Source organism: Hoplias malabaricus, chromosome 4 (assembly GCF_029633855.1).
Source record: "Hoplias malabaricus isolate fHopMal1 chromosome 4, fHopMal1.hap1, whole genome shotgun sequence".
NCBI lineage: Eukaryota > Metazoa > Chordata > Actinopteri > Characiformes > Erythrinidae > Hoplias > Hoplias malabaricus.
The window spans coordinates 26,252,349-26,268,084 of NC_089803.1; the positions used below are offsets into that span (position 1 = coordinate 26,252,349).

General features: G+C 39.7%; 1 protein-coding gene across 4 annotated transcripts in view; it reads left to right on the forward strand.

Moving 5' to 3' along the window:
- Positions 1-15,364, forward strand: part of mob2a (MOB kinase activator 2a) — a 52,489-nt gene extending 37,125 nt beyond the window's left edge. For 3 of the 4 annotated variants that reach the window (XM_066666994.1, XM_066666991.1, XM_066666993.1), the window contains exons 2-5: positions 10,118-10,278; positions 10,653-10,746; positions 12,893-13,017; positions 13,930-15,364. In XM_066666994.1, the coding sequence (XP_066523091.1) occupies positions 10,118-10,278; positions 10,653-10,746; positions 12,893-13,017; positions 13,930-14,204 (655 nt within the window). In that variant the 3' untranslated portion in view covers positions 14,205-15,364. Of the gene's footprint in view, positions 1-5,191; positions 5,337-10,117; positions 10,279-10,652; positions 10,747-12,892; positions 13,018-13,929 lie in introns of those variants that run through there. The other variant, XM_066666992.1, reaches the window with a different exon arrangement.
- Positions 15,365-15,736: the final 372 nt, after the last annotated feature.

Consider the following 15,736-nt stretch of genomic DNA (forward strand, 5'->3'; position numbering starts at 1 on the left):
AGACTTGTTCTAAAAATCTACAGCACTGCAAGATTAAATCTGTAACAAGCTCATACAAGACACTCAGTAACATTGAACAGCAGTGTTTGCAGCTGAAGTGTGCTCTTCCATGCATCCATTCATCTCTCCGTGTAGTGTGTGTGTGTGTGTGTGTTTTTTGTTAGCAGACAGCAGAGCGTGCCTGTGCCTGCAGGCCTACACCTCCTGGTATGCAGAGAGAGAGAGAGAGGGAGAGATATAGAGCTGGTTTTGCCATGGCTGCCTTCCAGCAGACCTCCAGGACAGCAAGGCAGAGAAGGAGAAATTACAGTTTACTTCTTGAGAGACTTAATTCACCATAGCATTTACACCGTTCTCTGTTATAAGCAGCACCCAGATCTTGGTGACTGATAAAACATGGTAAAATAGTGCTTTTCTGGAACCGATGTCTCCTGAATACAAAAGCATAAAATGGTGTATGTTTTGCGTTGCTAACATGGTTCCTGTAAGTTACAGAACTCTAATGGCTCTTTTCCACTGCATGAAACCTATATGACTCAACTCGCCTGGGCTCTTTTGCTTTTCCACTGGCCAAATCTGGTCCCGGTCCCTGGAACAAGGTACTTTTTTTCAGTCCCTGCTCATGCCTGGTTCCAACTGTGCAGAGTGCTTTCCACCAGATGGGTCTGGCTCTACATGGCTTAATGCTTGTCGCTTTTCCACTGGCAGGGGTTTCCCTGTCAGTAACGGGAGTTGCTGGCTTTAAAAACCACAACAACAGCAGTAGTAAATTCAGCCTTTGATCACTCATCGTGTATTCATGTTTTGTTGTTGTTGTTTTGACTGATCACAGCTCTGCACCCCAGTTCTGTGCTAGTAGACAAGCGGCAAGTTGAGTCGAGCAGAGCTGGACTCATGCGGTGGAAAAGCAGCATAAGCAAGGGCAAGTTCACACCTGACCTTGGTGGTCCATTGCTGGTCATACACTAAATATGTACCTTGAGGTAAACAAGTACTGCTTCAGCCAACATGACATAAATATTCAGCTGGAATAATGCCCATACTAACACATTAAATGACACACACAAACGTACACTGGGTTTTAGGTCATTGAAAAGAATTATTCTTATGTTATTGATGAATTTAGAATAATATACAAGGAGTGTTCCAGAAGTTTTCAATCAGTATAATCTACTAATCCTCTATTATTATTATTATTAGGTATACATATATAGTAGGTAGGACTCTGCATTATCTCGGACAAACTGAAAGCGTCTGCATACAGTTAACAACGCTTCGTCAAGCATCAAAAATATTCAAACCATTTCAACGTTTGCTGCAACGGACTCTCAGGTCAATGAACCTTAACCACTAGAAATGAGGATGGGCGGGCACAGACAGGTGATGGATGAAAATCCAAAATGGAGGAAAGGCTAATCTGGACAATGTGTGCTCTTTTTCCAGTTCTGTATAATGCCAGATTGGCACAGAGTGTCTGTGTATCCTGGCTTGTCAGGTTTGTCTGGTTTTTGATGATTCTTAATTCCTTCCAGTTGTAAAATGTCTCTCTTCCTTCTGAATTTCAAGCTCTTCAAACTCCGCCCCTGCTCCAGCCATGTACTCAGAAGAGAGATTACATAGAAAAGTTTAAATTATATATTCTTTTAAAAAAATTATAATACTTGACACATAATACCACAGGTTGAAAGATGTTTTTAGATTCTCTTTGCTGCCCTTATTTAAGCCTTTGTAAAAACCTGTTCATGATTTCCAATTCATTAAGTTTCCCATCCAGCCAGTTGAATTAGCTAAGTAGTTGGTTGTTGGAGCTATGTTTCAGATTAAACAAACAATATTTGTTTCATTCAGAGTTTAATTTTTAATTGAAATATGTTGCATCTTTTACAAATATGCGAATTATCGTTTAGAAATAGATTTGGGGGAAAAAACGGACGCTAGTAAAAAAAAAAAAAAAATTCCTTCCATGTTGAATTGGTCTACAACGTGTTCACACGTTTCTGTTCACACGTGATGGCATACTTTTCAGTTTGACCACTTTGCTTATTGGACAACTACATTCTTTTACTTTTACTTTAAGACCAGAACTGGTTAGGGAATGATGTTATCTTATACCAGTATTTTTTTATGTGGAAATAAAATTTCTGACAGCTTTTTGGGGGACAACCTCTTTTGTACTGAGAGTTTTACATTTAAGAATTGAGGGAAACAGGTGACCAGACGTGAGATGTACTGTTGGTATGTTGCTTTAGTTTGTTCATACAATGAATCAGGTGATGAATAAACATAAGTTCCTAAGTGACTTTGTTTGTCACGGCATGAGTTTCCAGTGACGTCAGAGTTAAGGAAGAATTCATCCCTTTGTTGAAAGTGTTTAGAATTTCTGAAATTGTTTTCTTTTTTTACCACAAATGACGTCACGTTCCAAATCCTGTTATTTTGGGTGATACGTGTTATCAGGATTTTGTCATTCCTCTTACACCAAGGTTACTTTGATGGTACAGTGATGAGAGAGAATAGAGGTAGTCTTTGATATAATGGAGAGATACAGTCATGTGGTATTCAAGTCATCTGGGATTTTTTAATAATGGTGAAACACAGTTACGCTTTATATTGCTTTTTCATCCTGACCTTGTTACCTTTTTCTTAAATGCTTAATGTGTAATCTGTGGTCTGTACAGTCTTTAAATGACTCATGTTTATGTGGTCTGAATTTGCTCTTGGTGAGAAAGGCCAGACCTAGTCTTGCACAACTCTCCTCACCAGGAGCTTCTCCTGCTTGTTTCTTCCTTCCTTTATTATCTTGTATACTTTTGTTCAGATGTTGAATTCTGCCTGATCACACGCTTTCTTCCTCTTCATTCCTAAACTGTTTTGTTTATTTACTAAACATTTCATTTTTGTTTTAGGTATTTGGTTTAGTATATAGAAGTGTTTTTTGTGTGTGTCCCCCCTCTTCTCCCCTTTTTCATGTTGCCATTTATCAGTCTAGCAAGGGCATGTTTCCTTATTGGTTTTGACAGGAATCCGAATGTAGTTATGCTTCAGGCAAGGTTCACTTTCATGGGCCGGAATGTTGTTTCAGTTGTCTCGACATGCTCTCGAGTCAAGGCTCAGAGTGCTGGCCTCTGCCACTTTCAAAATCTTTTATCACAAACTTCAGAACATTTATCTAAAAGGCATTTCAGTTTTACCTTATCATAGGGATTTGCTTCTTTTATTCCAATATTTACAAATAATAATGTGAATAGAGTGATTATACACGTTTTTAAACAAAATGTATCAATTTTTATTGTGTAGAGAAACCTATATATGTACAGAACTTTAGCATTTTAGCAGGACCTTTCAGGACGTCATGACAGTTTCAAAATCAGGCCTGGCTTTTGGCCAAATAGTGTTTACTTCCTACCTTTCTTTGAGAAAGGACCATTTGGTCTTGCTGTTTTTCTTCTTAAACTGAATATCATTTTGTTAAGGGCTCCCATGTGGAACATGAGAGGAATTGAAAGGGAACACTATGTAAGCTTCCTTTCTTAAGGCTTGAATTGCAGGAGAGAATTTGGGACTTTTTGGTCGTTGATTGACTGGAACTATTGGTCTGTTCTTTTTTTTGTTGCAATTGTTTTTTTTGTTGTTTGTTCTTTGCAATATCATGACATTCTCTTGGTTACACTTGTGTCATTGCAGTAAAGTTACAAAGAAATATATATTTAATTATAATCATACACGGGATAAGATGTAAAATATCCTATGCCAATTCCATCACAGAGCTTCACATGTGTCCCACCACACTCTCTTCCTACCTGCAGCCACACAATTCCTGTTTAATCCTACACCTGAACACTAAGGTTACTGTGGCCGTTTATGGTCCGATCAGCAACCAGCTACCCTTAACATCTACGGGTACTCATTGAACCCATCACATGAGTACCACCCACCAAACCACCCACTGTATCACTAGCTCTTCACAGGTGTCATCAGGTAGGCACCTCCCCTCATCAGTGTTTCACTGAAATAAGCCCATGACGCCTCCAGAAGTCTCAACAGAAGTCTGTTGGGAGTCCTAGACACACCCCACTCCAAGCCAGTTTTACAGTCTTACCTTACCCTTTACAATCAACAGCCGTAAATCTACACTGGCCTCCCTGGTGACTAAGGCTGTACCTAGCCCCAATGGCACCGTTAAGACATGCTCAGTGCCACCGGTTCCATGCAACGTTCTACATCACCAACAACAAAATAGCATCTCTACAGGGCATTTCCCCAACTAGCCTGTGCTCTCCTTATCCACAAACACTGACCAGAGCTTTCAGCTGTTTCTGATAACTCCTTCACAGCTGCCCTTAGTTTCCGGCCCCTGATGCCGAACTGCATAAGCAGGGATGTGGCAGACTTGGCTACAAATCCCCTAATGCCTATCTCCATCGGTCTTACATGTGCCTGCCACCCGTGTTCCCTCTCCTCAGCCGCCAAGACTGCGTACTTCAGCTAAAAGGAAAAGAACAGCTTTCTGTAAACACATACTGTGTTAGGGCATATAGAAATCTATGTACATACCTAAATTAACATTTCAGGATGTTTCAAGGATTAAGAGGTAAATGAACACAATGAGTGTTTTGGTACGAAATTATGTGGGGAATCTAGTTGAATCAGATTACTGTTCAGAGCTGGGGTCTCAATGTCTACAGCACAAATATAATCTTATTTACTTTTTTTTTTTTATCTGAAACTGAGTCCTTACTTTGGAGTTTTTATTTATTTTTTCTAAAGATAAACCTGGAAACTAGTGTTCATAGTTTTTGCCATAGTCGCCATATTCTGTGTTTTAAAAATGGAGTTCTTTGTGATTCTTTTCACAAAGGATTAGTAAATATATGATGTAATACTTTTAAGTTAATGTCAGAAGCAGTAATCTCAAAAGATGTTTCTGTCACCAACACTGTAAACACCTTAGCAGCGTTCTCTGCCACAGAGTATTTCATGTCCAAAAGCTCTGACTTGCATTGTTTTTCAGCGAAATTTATAAATGATATGATTTGTTCATCATTGGAGTAGCATATGTAGTGCAGAGGCTCCAAACTCTATGGTGACTATAAGCAGCTCCGCCCTGTCTCTCCTGATTGGTTCTCTGACGGTGGGCGTATCATCGGTCATTTCAGTCAAGTTTTGTCTCTCGCTGCTTTCTGGTGAGTGAAAGCGCGCCGCAGCACGAGCGCCCAGGACTCGCGGTGTGATTCCGTTGTTTCTGATTGGAGCACTTTGGATATGCACTCGCAAAAAACCTCCAAAGGCGGACTGAGCTGCAAGATGGTCCTTCAGGCAATGGGCAAGGTTTTAAGGTAGAAACATCTAACTTTTTTTGGCATCTTTAGACGTCAGAATACTCCGCTGAAAAAGTGTTCAGTTTAGCGTTAGTTGAAGTTTATCCACCACATCTCTCAGTTTCGTGTACCGCTCTGAACGAGTGTGTCTCCTTCAGCTGTATTGGTGCACACTCTATGGTGTTGATGGACTGGCAGCCTTTTTGGTTACACGGCAGTTCACCCTTAAAGTGGCAGTGGCTTGTGTTCCTCTGTGTTTGCTTTTCGAGCCTGGCTTTGCTCCTGGACTTCTGTTTGCTCTTCACACTGCCACGCATTCTCCTGCGACGCGCGCGCGCGAGAGAGAGACGTTCTTCCTGTGAATGGTGGGGACTTTAGCGTAGACATAAATTGATTTATTGCCGGAGTATATTAACCACATATTACTACCATATCATTTAAATCCCATCTAATTGTGTGTGTATTTATTTAGTGTATTTTATACTTTATTTACTTTTAAACACGATGGGACCACAAGGATGAGGTCAGCAGTGTGTTGTGTGTCTACACGGGTTCTGGTTCCCGTAACCGGTGTTACTACTTGTCAACGTACTGACACTGTTATACATCTGCATTCCTACTGCAGTTAATCATGCTCCTCTGTGTTTATGTGGCTTACAGGGAAACAAAAACACCTAGCTCCCTTTGCTGCACCAGTAAAACACAGCTGGAATTTGTGGCCTGTGTCTAATCTATCCATGTATCTAGAACCAAGAACCAGCTGCATTCCCTGTTCTCGAAAAGTTCAAGTATACATACTATATGTCTCAAATGTTCTCTGATTTATAAGTGGTGGTTAATAAACATGTAATGTGCTCTACTGGGTGCAAATCAATTTTGGTGCAAAATAACACAGGTGAAACACTTTTGTGTGGAAAGTGCAAATTGTACAGTGGTTACATTAGATTTTTACCTGTTATTTTCCATTTAGTAAATGCCCCTACAAGAGATATGTAATGTAGGGCATTACTACATTTAGGTATTAAATAATAATCACCAGACGAAGGAAGTAACACGTTTTCATCAGGCACCCACATGATCAAGAATGGTTTTAATTGATTTATAGTTTCAAACCATAATGATTTTACTTCACATTTGTGTTAAAAGTGTTTAGGTTTATCGTATTAATTCAGACCAAAAGAGCATTAAAAAAGAACAGCTGTTAAAAGTTTATTTCCTATTACTGATACATTTTGGATGCTTAAAGGACTTGAGTGGACATATAAAAAGGTATTTGTTTAAAAACAAACACGGAATACATTTCAGAACCTCGGTAGTTGTTTAAATATATACTCTTTGCGAGGCATTGTTCACTAATAGTTGTATTTACATATGGGTTTACACAGTTCCACCCACCCCGTCACTACACACGGGTGTCTCGGATATATAATAATGAATGTTTCCTTTGATGAACTTTTGTCTGGTCACCATTAATTTTCCACAACAAACCCATCTAAAAGTTCACTTGCCTGTTTTATTGGGCTTCTAAAACCACACTTTCACCATGTCTTGTATATTTTTGTTTTCACACGCACAGGTGTGTCTCTTAATTGTTGAGATGTGGGGGAGGGATTGTAAAATTTGTGTGGTGACTCTCCTCAGTTCTTCACCCACTAAGCTGTTGAAATGCCGATAGGGTTTTGTTCTACTCGTCCCTTAATGTTAATTGTGTGAAAAAAAACAGGATCTATTCAGTTCTGACTGCTCACCTCTGTCCTTTTGTTCTCTCTGTATTCACTACATATCTGCAATATACTTTGTTTGCCACAAAACACAAACAAGTATTGTTTTTTAAATTCAGATTCCATTTATCCCTAGGTCTGCAGGCTAAGGCTAACAGTTTCTGTAATTGTCAATTTACTCTCTATTTAAAAGCTTAAGTTAGAGTGAATATGTGCAACTCATAATTTATAAAAGCTTTCTAGTGTGGAGTTGGTTACAGTTTCGGGTACCAATTGCTTTTATTACTTTATTGTATGTCATTTTTGTTCACTATTATATGCATTTATCCTTGAAACTGTACACTGATTTTGTTTTTATTGATTTATTTACCCCCTAACCCAGAACCCCCATTTCTTTAACGGTCTCACTTTCAGAAGGAGTGCTTTCCACAGTCTTTTTCTAAAGACACTCTCCAAACAAATCTGTTAAATGGCAGGTTTAGTGGCTGTGTTTTTGTCTGCGGAATGACTTTTTTTTTTTTTTTTTTTTTTTTTTGATGCTGGCCATTCCAGATTTGGAGCTCTGCACCCCTGTTTTATTACTACTTTAGTGGAGCTTGTGCAAATTGTGTGAACTAGTTCAAACTCAAGGTTCTGCTGGGACTCTTTGCCTTTTGCATGAAGTGCTTGATTTGAGTAAATGTAATTTAACCTCCAGATGGAGAGGCTGCTAGACCTGTTAAAATTCCCTTCAGAACTGTTTATTCAATTATAAATGATAATCATGTCATGTTAAATGTTTAAACACTTTAGATAGTTGCCTCTAGCAGCCCTGAAGGTGCCTTCTTTGCTAGGTTTTTAATAATGGCCTTGAATTGTTTAAAGTAATGTCATCCATATGGTTAAGTTGAAGCCCCTTTTCACCAATACTCTTTGGGCAAGAGCAGATATTGTCCAGCTTTTCTTGTCTAAGAGACTTCTTTACACTGTGAAGTTTACATAGTCAGTTTCCTAGGATTTTTGAGCCCAGCAAATTTATGATCTGGAACCAAACGGCTTTTATCTGAGGTCAGCTCAGACATATTTTGTACAAATAAACATACACAAGCACCACGAAAAGCTTGTAGGAAATATCTTGTTAAGAATGAATGAACAAGTTCCTTGTTCCATATACACTGAATTTAACCCAAATTAGATTATTTTCAAATGAGGACAAAACAGCCTCCAAATATGCAGCAGAATAACGTACATTTTATTAAGTTGTTTCTGAGGGGATTTTTATTTTTTTGGTACGTTTTCCAGGAAGCATTTCTTTTGTTGGATTTACTTGGAGAGGGCAGATTCTTAGGACATTAGCTAACTTATTTTAGGGGAAATAAAGCATCCCACTGCCAGCAGTCCTCCTGTTGGCTTGGTTGCTTTCTTAGGTTCCTCCTTACACACACATACTCACAGATCCATGTGTGCTTCTGGTAACTTCCACATTTCTTCACCATAAAAGGTAGTGTAGACTCAGTCCAGGCCAGAAGGCTTTGACCAGAGAGCAAAACCAGCTTCTGTACATCCAGATATGACAATAAGAGCTCAGCTGCACTGGTGTTTGGTTACCGGTATACAGTTAGTTGTTCATGTAGTACATTTGCATCTTCCCCATTGTTTTTCACAGGTTCTCTGTAAGGCATTTTAGGACACATGGGTGCCTTAAGAAGAACGTTGTGTTTGTAGAAGGCATTTTCAGATAAGTCCTTGCCTCGTGTGTGCTTGTCCTGTCAAAGTAAGGTTTAAATGCATATGAGGTTGTTCCTCTTCCCTCAGCTGTGCTGATCAGTCAGTTTCTTAGACTCAGCAGGCCCGTGCCTTGGTTTCATTTCATTCATGCACCAGCTGCATGCGACAGCTGCTTGCCATTCTCTCGCTCTTTCCGCATGCTTCTCTGACTGATCTGACATCAGTAAAAGCAATGGTTGGAGCTTACGTTTTGTAGAGTAAGCTGGTCTTTAGTAAGCATGAAAACGCAACATCTGTTTTAGGTTCCTTCAGAGGGGCCTTCACTCACAAGACCTGTCATTCGTGCTGAAATTTCGGTTTCCCCAGAAATTGTGACACTTAAAGTAAGAGTTAAACCAGCAGTTGTCAGGACCATATGTTTTGTTTGTTTCTATGTTTTGTGAGTTGAACTGGACAAAATGGTGGGGTATGAGGACAACCATGATAACAAAATGTTAAGGTAGTATGTATACAAGCTACTGTTCCTTCAGCACTTGGTTTTGTCTGCTTTCCTGCAGTGGTGGTGGTGTGAAGTGTTTAGACTCAAGCTCGTTAGATTTTAGAGCTGAATTTAAATAAAACATAAAATTAAACTTAAAAATAAAACTTAAAAACAGCTTCAGGCTGTTCCCTTGTACTGGCCAGTGCCTAAATGTGTCCTTTGTGTACTTAGGACTTTGAGAGAAATCCTTTTCCTGGTTGTGCTGGTTCGTCCAGGAATGGGAGGGAGCATGTGTGTGAATTGGGGGTGAAAGAGGAAGAGGCCAAGAACATTTGAGTCGGAGAGGAGGAAGATTACACAGAGAGCAGGCGTTGGAGGGGCATGGAGAAGCCGGAAATTAAGGTCAACGAGAAGAGCTGTAAATTATGGGAATGTGCTGAAGTTCCCCTATCCTGCAACAAATCTAAACCCAAATCCAGTAGCACTGACAAAGGGAACATGGAAACAACGAGAAAGACAGCAAGAGGCATTAGAATCAGTAGGAAGTGAAGAGCTCTTCATCAAAATGTCTTTTTTAATTTGTAGACTACGCTGTCTTGTCCCCTGTATAACACTGGATCTCTTGTTCTGTTTATTAGCCTGTTAACACCTTGTAGCCTGGCCCTTGCCTATTGACCTCCTCCACAGACTGTTTATGACGGGAAACTATCACTGCAATGTGGTTTTAACATGTATGCTTTAAAATTAGCACTAGAATTTATGCTGTGTTTTTCACCTGAGATTTAAATGATATTGGGATATCCCATTCTCCAATGCTTCATTTATTTATTTATTTTGGGGGGTGCTATTCTGGCAGCTCATTAAATTTGCTTCTTTTTTGTGTTTTATAGGAAGTCTAAAACAAAGCCCAATGGAAAGAAGCCTCCCGCCGAGGAGAAGAAGCACTATATGGAGTCGGACTACACTAAAGTACGGGTAGTGGACTTCGACCTCAAAGAGCTGGTGGTGCTGCCCAGGGAGATTGACCTTAACGAATGGCTGGCCAGCAACAGTGAGTTAGCTCAGCCTGTCTGATTTACTGTATAAACACATTCCCTTCCCACCTATGTTAAAGACATCAGGGTCAGCCGTCATCTGTAGAGATTTGTTTGACTAAGTTCGTAAACTAGCAGCTTCCTGCCGAGTGAGTTTTAGGAAGCCACTCTCTTGTTGTTGGGTTTGTTTTCATGTGATTCACATTTTGAAGCTTATTCTTAAGAGGAAAATACTCAAGTAGTAAAGATCTTATACGATATCTACGAAGTGGTGTGATCTTATGTCATATAACCTTTGTTTCCTCATGAGCTCTTATCGATGCTTTCATGAGTCCTGCATTCTGTGACAATTCGACTGCAGATTTTCTGAAATTCTCTTTTTTTTTTCTAGCAACAACATTCTTCAATCTCATCAACCTACAGTATAGCACAATCTCAGAGTTTTGCACTGGTGACACATGTCAAGCCATGGCAGCGTGTAATACGTAAGTACGTCTTTAAAATGGTTAGCCTTCAGGCCAGGGTTTGCTACCTCATGGCAAATTTAAAAATTAGTTGATTTCTCAGGCATGTAAAAGTTGACTCCAGTATTGTGTGTTTAGATGCCAAGCTTTTATTCTGGCCTTAAGGTTATTGAGTGATCTAGGTCTCATCGTGAAGTATATTTTTCACAGTCAACAGTGGTGACTGGGTGTCCGAGAGGGGACTGGGTTAAAGCAGGCTGGAAATGTACCCTTGACACACGTTCTTTAGTTACCTGTTTTGTTGGCATGTTGAGGGAACATATTCACATAAGCGGTTTAGTAGGAATTGCGTTTGTTTTTTTAATGTTTCAGAGCTAAACCAGATTAAAATGTTGTTTAAAATGTGAGGTCTTAGGTTTTTCTCAGTATACTTGAGTAAGGAAATGGCATGGAGAGTTAGACTGTTAAAAGATGGGTGTGGATTAGGATTCCAGCAGTTGTCGTATTAGCTTTGACAAGACAATTATGGTATTATTATGGCACTCAGTCTTAGTGTTGAGAGATATGTTATTTTTTATATTCCAGTTCAGCGAATTGTTTCTTGACAGTGGTACACTAATGTCTTGCCTGTATGAAGCCTAGAAGAGATTTTTTTTTCCTTCCCATCACCAAACAAGCTGGCCTTGTTTGACTAGAGATTTAGGGGTGTGTATTTATTGTGGACCTGTAGGGCAGGTCCCCTGCAAGTGACTCATCATCACACCATGGCCCTGTAGAACTTGATCTCCCACTACAGAAACCTTGCCTCTACCCCTTCACCTTTATGGAAAATACTAACAGCTTTCAGACACAGCCTGTAACATCGCAGGGGTGGGTTTACTCATCAAGACAACCTACTCAGGTGACATCATATGTGTCCCAATAGCAGTGACTTTTCAGGTGACAAATTGTCAGCAGTTTGTTATTTGAAAGTTTATATGATGATGCACTTGAAATTTTGGTTTTGTAAGTTCCACTGTGATAAATATAGGTATTGTACATTGTCATTAAGAGGCGGTGTAGCAACTGTATAGCTCCCAATTAGATTTTACTTCATAATAGCATTATTATTTAATTATTATTTCAGAGAATATGCAAAGGTACATTTTGTTAGATTCATGGAGTTTAATTGAATACACACCCTTATTCAGGAAGGTGTAGTGAACTTAAACCTGATAGTGTTCTGTTACAGTGTCTTCAGTAAAGAACAGGCAATTTAAACACTCTACAAACCAAAAAAACTCTCTCTGAATTCTCTTTGAGGAAGCTTGTTTTAATAGTGCAGTTTACATCTCAGTGATTGAAGTATGTAAACATTCAGTGGAATTTCCTTTTAATATGTGAATTTAAAAATGTCCACGTAAAGGCATAACCTTTTATCTAAGGCTGAAAAAAGGGCAAGAGGAATTTGCCAGTTGACAATAGTTATCGTGTTTACAGTCAACAACTGACATGTCCCAGACCCTCATAAATCTAGTGCCAGATTTTCTTGTAAACTAAATATCGTTGAGCTCTCAAAACTTGTTCTTTTATCTGTTTTAGAGGGCAGTTGGGAACCTGTTATTGGCACAGAGCCAGAGGTTGAGCCTGTTTTACGGGACTCAAACGGGGGCTTTCGTTTTTGTGGGCCATTGTTAAACTTTATTTCAGTTGTGAGCTGGTTGGGATTCTCTCTTGTCTTGGTGTTTCAGCTTTCTTTCTGTGTTCATCTTCGAAGCGTCCCCTGTTGAACCGGATATGTTGTTAGCGTTATTAACGTTGGTTGTTGGTCAGTGGGTCCCTCGTAGCATGGTCAGCTATGTTGAGAGTCTACATTCCTGGGGATTTGTAATGACTACAGGCCTCCGAAACCCTCGACCTTTTCTCTTGTCTGTCTGTTTCACTGCACGCCTCCTTAAATACACGGATGGTGGAGGAATTCCAGTCCATTATTTCCAAAATGTAGTTTGGTGGAATGGCACAGTTTTACTGATGAGCCTTTTACTGGGACAAATTGTTAACTCACTTGGTTGCTCTGATTTAATGAAAATAATGAAGGGGAATCTGTTCAAGCACCATTTTTTCCCTCCACAAAAGTAAGCAGTGATGAACCACATGAACATCTGTCTCTTCTCTCATATCTGTGCAGAATATACTACTGGTATGATGAGAGGGGGAAGAAGATCAAGTGTACAGCACCTCAGTATGTGGACTTTGTCATGAGTTTAGCACAGAAACTAGTGACGGATGAAGAAATCTTCCCAACGAAATATGGTGAGTGGAGAGCAGTGACCTCCTGTGGTCATTTTTTTTAAAAACCTTTTTTTTAACAGTAATGAAATATCCCCTTCTAGTGTTAAGGAAGGGAAACTAATTGGTTTAGGCGACGTTTTGTTAGTTGATGAGAGAATTTGCTGAAATCAAAATAGGAGAGTATCAAAAATGAACAGTTTTTGTTGATTAGGCTGAGATATACATTTAAAAAAATTAATAGTTTAGGACTAAATCCTTGAAGATACACAGTACCTACATTTTTATCACATTACAAAAGGCAGTAAAACTATTTAAATACAGTAGCTGTCTTATTATTAAATGAAATAAACTGAATTGGTTCTTATGAAAATAATAAAAATCTAGGACTGATACTAATTATTGAAGTTTTGCAAGTGGATTTTGCATTGTTTTGATACAACACTTCAGCACCTCAGTCTGTTTGTCACCATTGTCTGATTCGTTTGATCCACTGTAGAAGGCATATGTGGACTGCAGGCAGGCCAGTTAAACACATGTGAACATTGTTTACAAAGCCAAAGTGCCTGCAGAATGAGGCCTAGTCTTGCTAAAACAAACTATTGACGACTTAGAAAAAAGTAGTTGACTTAATGGTAGCGTATATCTCTCTAAATTCCCACTAATCCACAAACACAAGGTGAAATGTGGTCTAATGTGATGAGAGCACACATTTCCGTGCTGGTGTTTGTGCGTTGTTCCCCACAATGTTGTGTACTGTACGACATGAAAGACCTAAACTCTTTGTACACTGAATGTTCCTCTCATAAGGTTTGACACAAAACGGTGAGCTGAAACAAACCAGCAACGTTTCTGAGTGAAGATGAACTCCTTACTAGTGAATCCACAGTGCTTTAATGCAGATTTCCTCTGTTGTTCTATTATCTCCTCCTTCAGGTAAAGAGTTCCCCAACTCGTTTGAGTCTCTGGTGAAGAAGATCTGTCGGTACCTCTTCCATGTTCTGGCGCATATCTACTGGGTGCACTTTAAAGAAACGGTGGCTCTGGAGTTGCATGGACACTTGAACACGCTGTACGCACATTTCATCGTCTTCGTGAGGGAGTTCAACCTGGTCGACCCCAAGGAGACGTGCATCATGGACGACCTGTCGGAGGTGCTGTGCACCCCCCTGCCCCCCTCCCCACAACAGAACCACGTGACTGAGAGATGAGCTGCCCACAGGACCACCAACACCCATTAGTGAAGAGGACGATAAGTAGGCGGTGAGATGAGGCCCTGGGCAGGGCAGGGTAGGGCCGGGCTGCTGGCAGGACTCGCAGACCCTTTGACGGCCTGATCACTTTTTACCACCTTAAGAATCAGTCAAAGTGGCGGAGCATGGGGGAAGCCAGTGTCACTGATCAGCGCACACTGGTGTGGAATTTTCTCCCTAATATAGCCCCTCTGTCTACCTTGCTATCTAGGAACATTTTTTAAAAATTTGCTTTTATTTTTATTTATTTTTTTGTGCACATTCTTGGAGAATGTTGTTTTAAGGGGATGTGGTGTTTTCTGTTTGGCCCTTAGCACCTTAGCAATGCCTCGAACATGAGACCAAGGCACTGTCTCGTGCTGTTAGACAGGGTTACACGTATATCGCAAACTTAGTGCCCCCTCGTGGAGACATGATTATTGCAAGGTGCCTGCTAATTCTGACTGTTAGTTCTCCATGACTGGGGCTTCACTTAAAAACCTTCATTCCCCTCACGCTGATACCAATTTATTCATTCTCTCCATTTGTCATCCATGATTCATCCAGTCGCACCCCACCCCCCGGACCATTTCTTCATCTACAGTTATGATCTGGTTAGAAACATGAGAGGTCAAACAATTTAAAACCAGAACTGAATGGACAGAGTTGCCATGTGTTCTCTCTGCAAACGCAAAGCGAATTGAAGCTGGCAGAATGTGGATTTGAATGAGTGCAGGATGGATTCGAATGTTTCTGACTGGAAGGAATTCCTTTTGTTGTAATTCATTTGCTGATGTACTGATGAGGAGCCCTCCTCAAAGACCTTTTTTATTTTTCCATTTTGTTTTTCTTTGTCATTAAAAGAGGTCCCAAATATTATTGCAGCCTACACCATGTGTAAATCATGCACATTCTGCTTGCAGTTTTAAGGCACACATTGTAAACTATATAATGAAGATCGCAAGTTGGTTATGTTAAGAACAGCCTCTGTGGAGAGACATTTGCCTCCTATTATTTATTTTGACATTTTATTTGCAGGGTTCCTCAGTTCTGGCTTTCTTTTATGTACTTAATGATTTAAGTTAAAGCAATTTATTATTTTAAGCTCTGCAAATATTAATCTAATAAAAAAAACAGAATAAACCTTGACTAAAGCTATTTTATCTTTGAGTTAGACCGCATGGAGGTACTAATCTACTACTTGATACATGTCATACGCATGGGTTTATTACACAGCATTAGTGGACCAAAGAGTCATTATTTATTGCGGACTACAGTTTCATTCCTGAGTGCAGTTCCATCCACATGGCAGCAATTATAAAGTTTTAAAGGAACACTAGGTACAATTTGGTGTTTTTGCTCCTGGAGCTTACTCTAGTGTAATTAACTTTTATGGCATGGTGATGAAATCAATTTACATGATGCAGTTTTCTTACTGCTGAGCCTCAAGTAGCCTTTTCTCCCTATTACCTGTCAATGAAGCATGTTATAAATATTAATAAGTATATTTA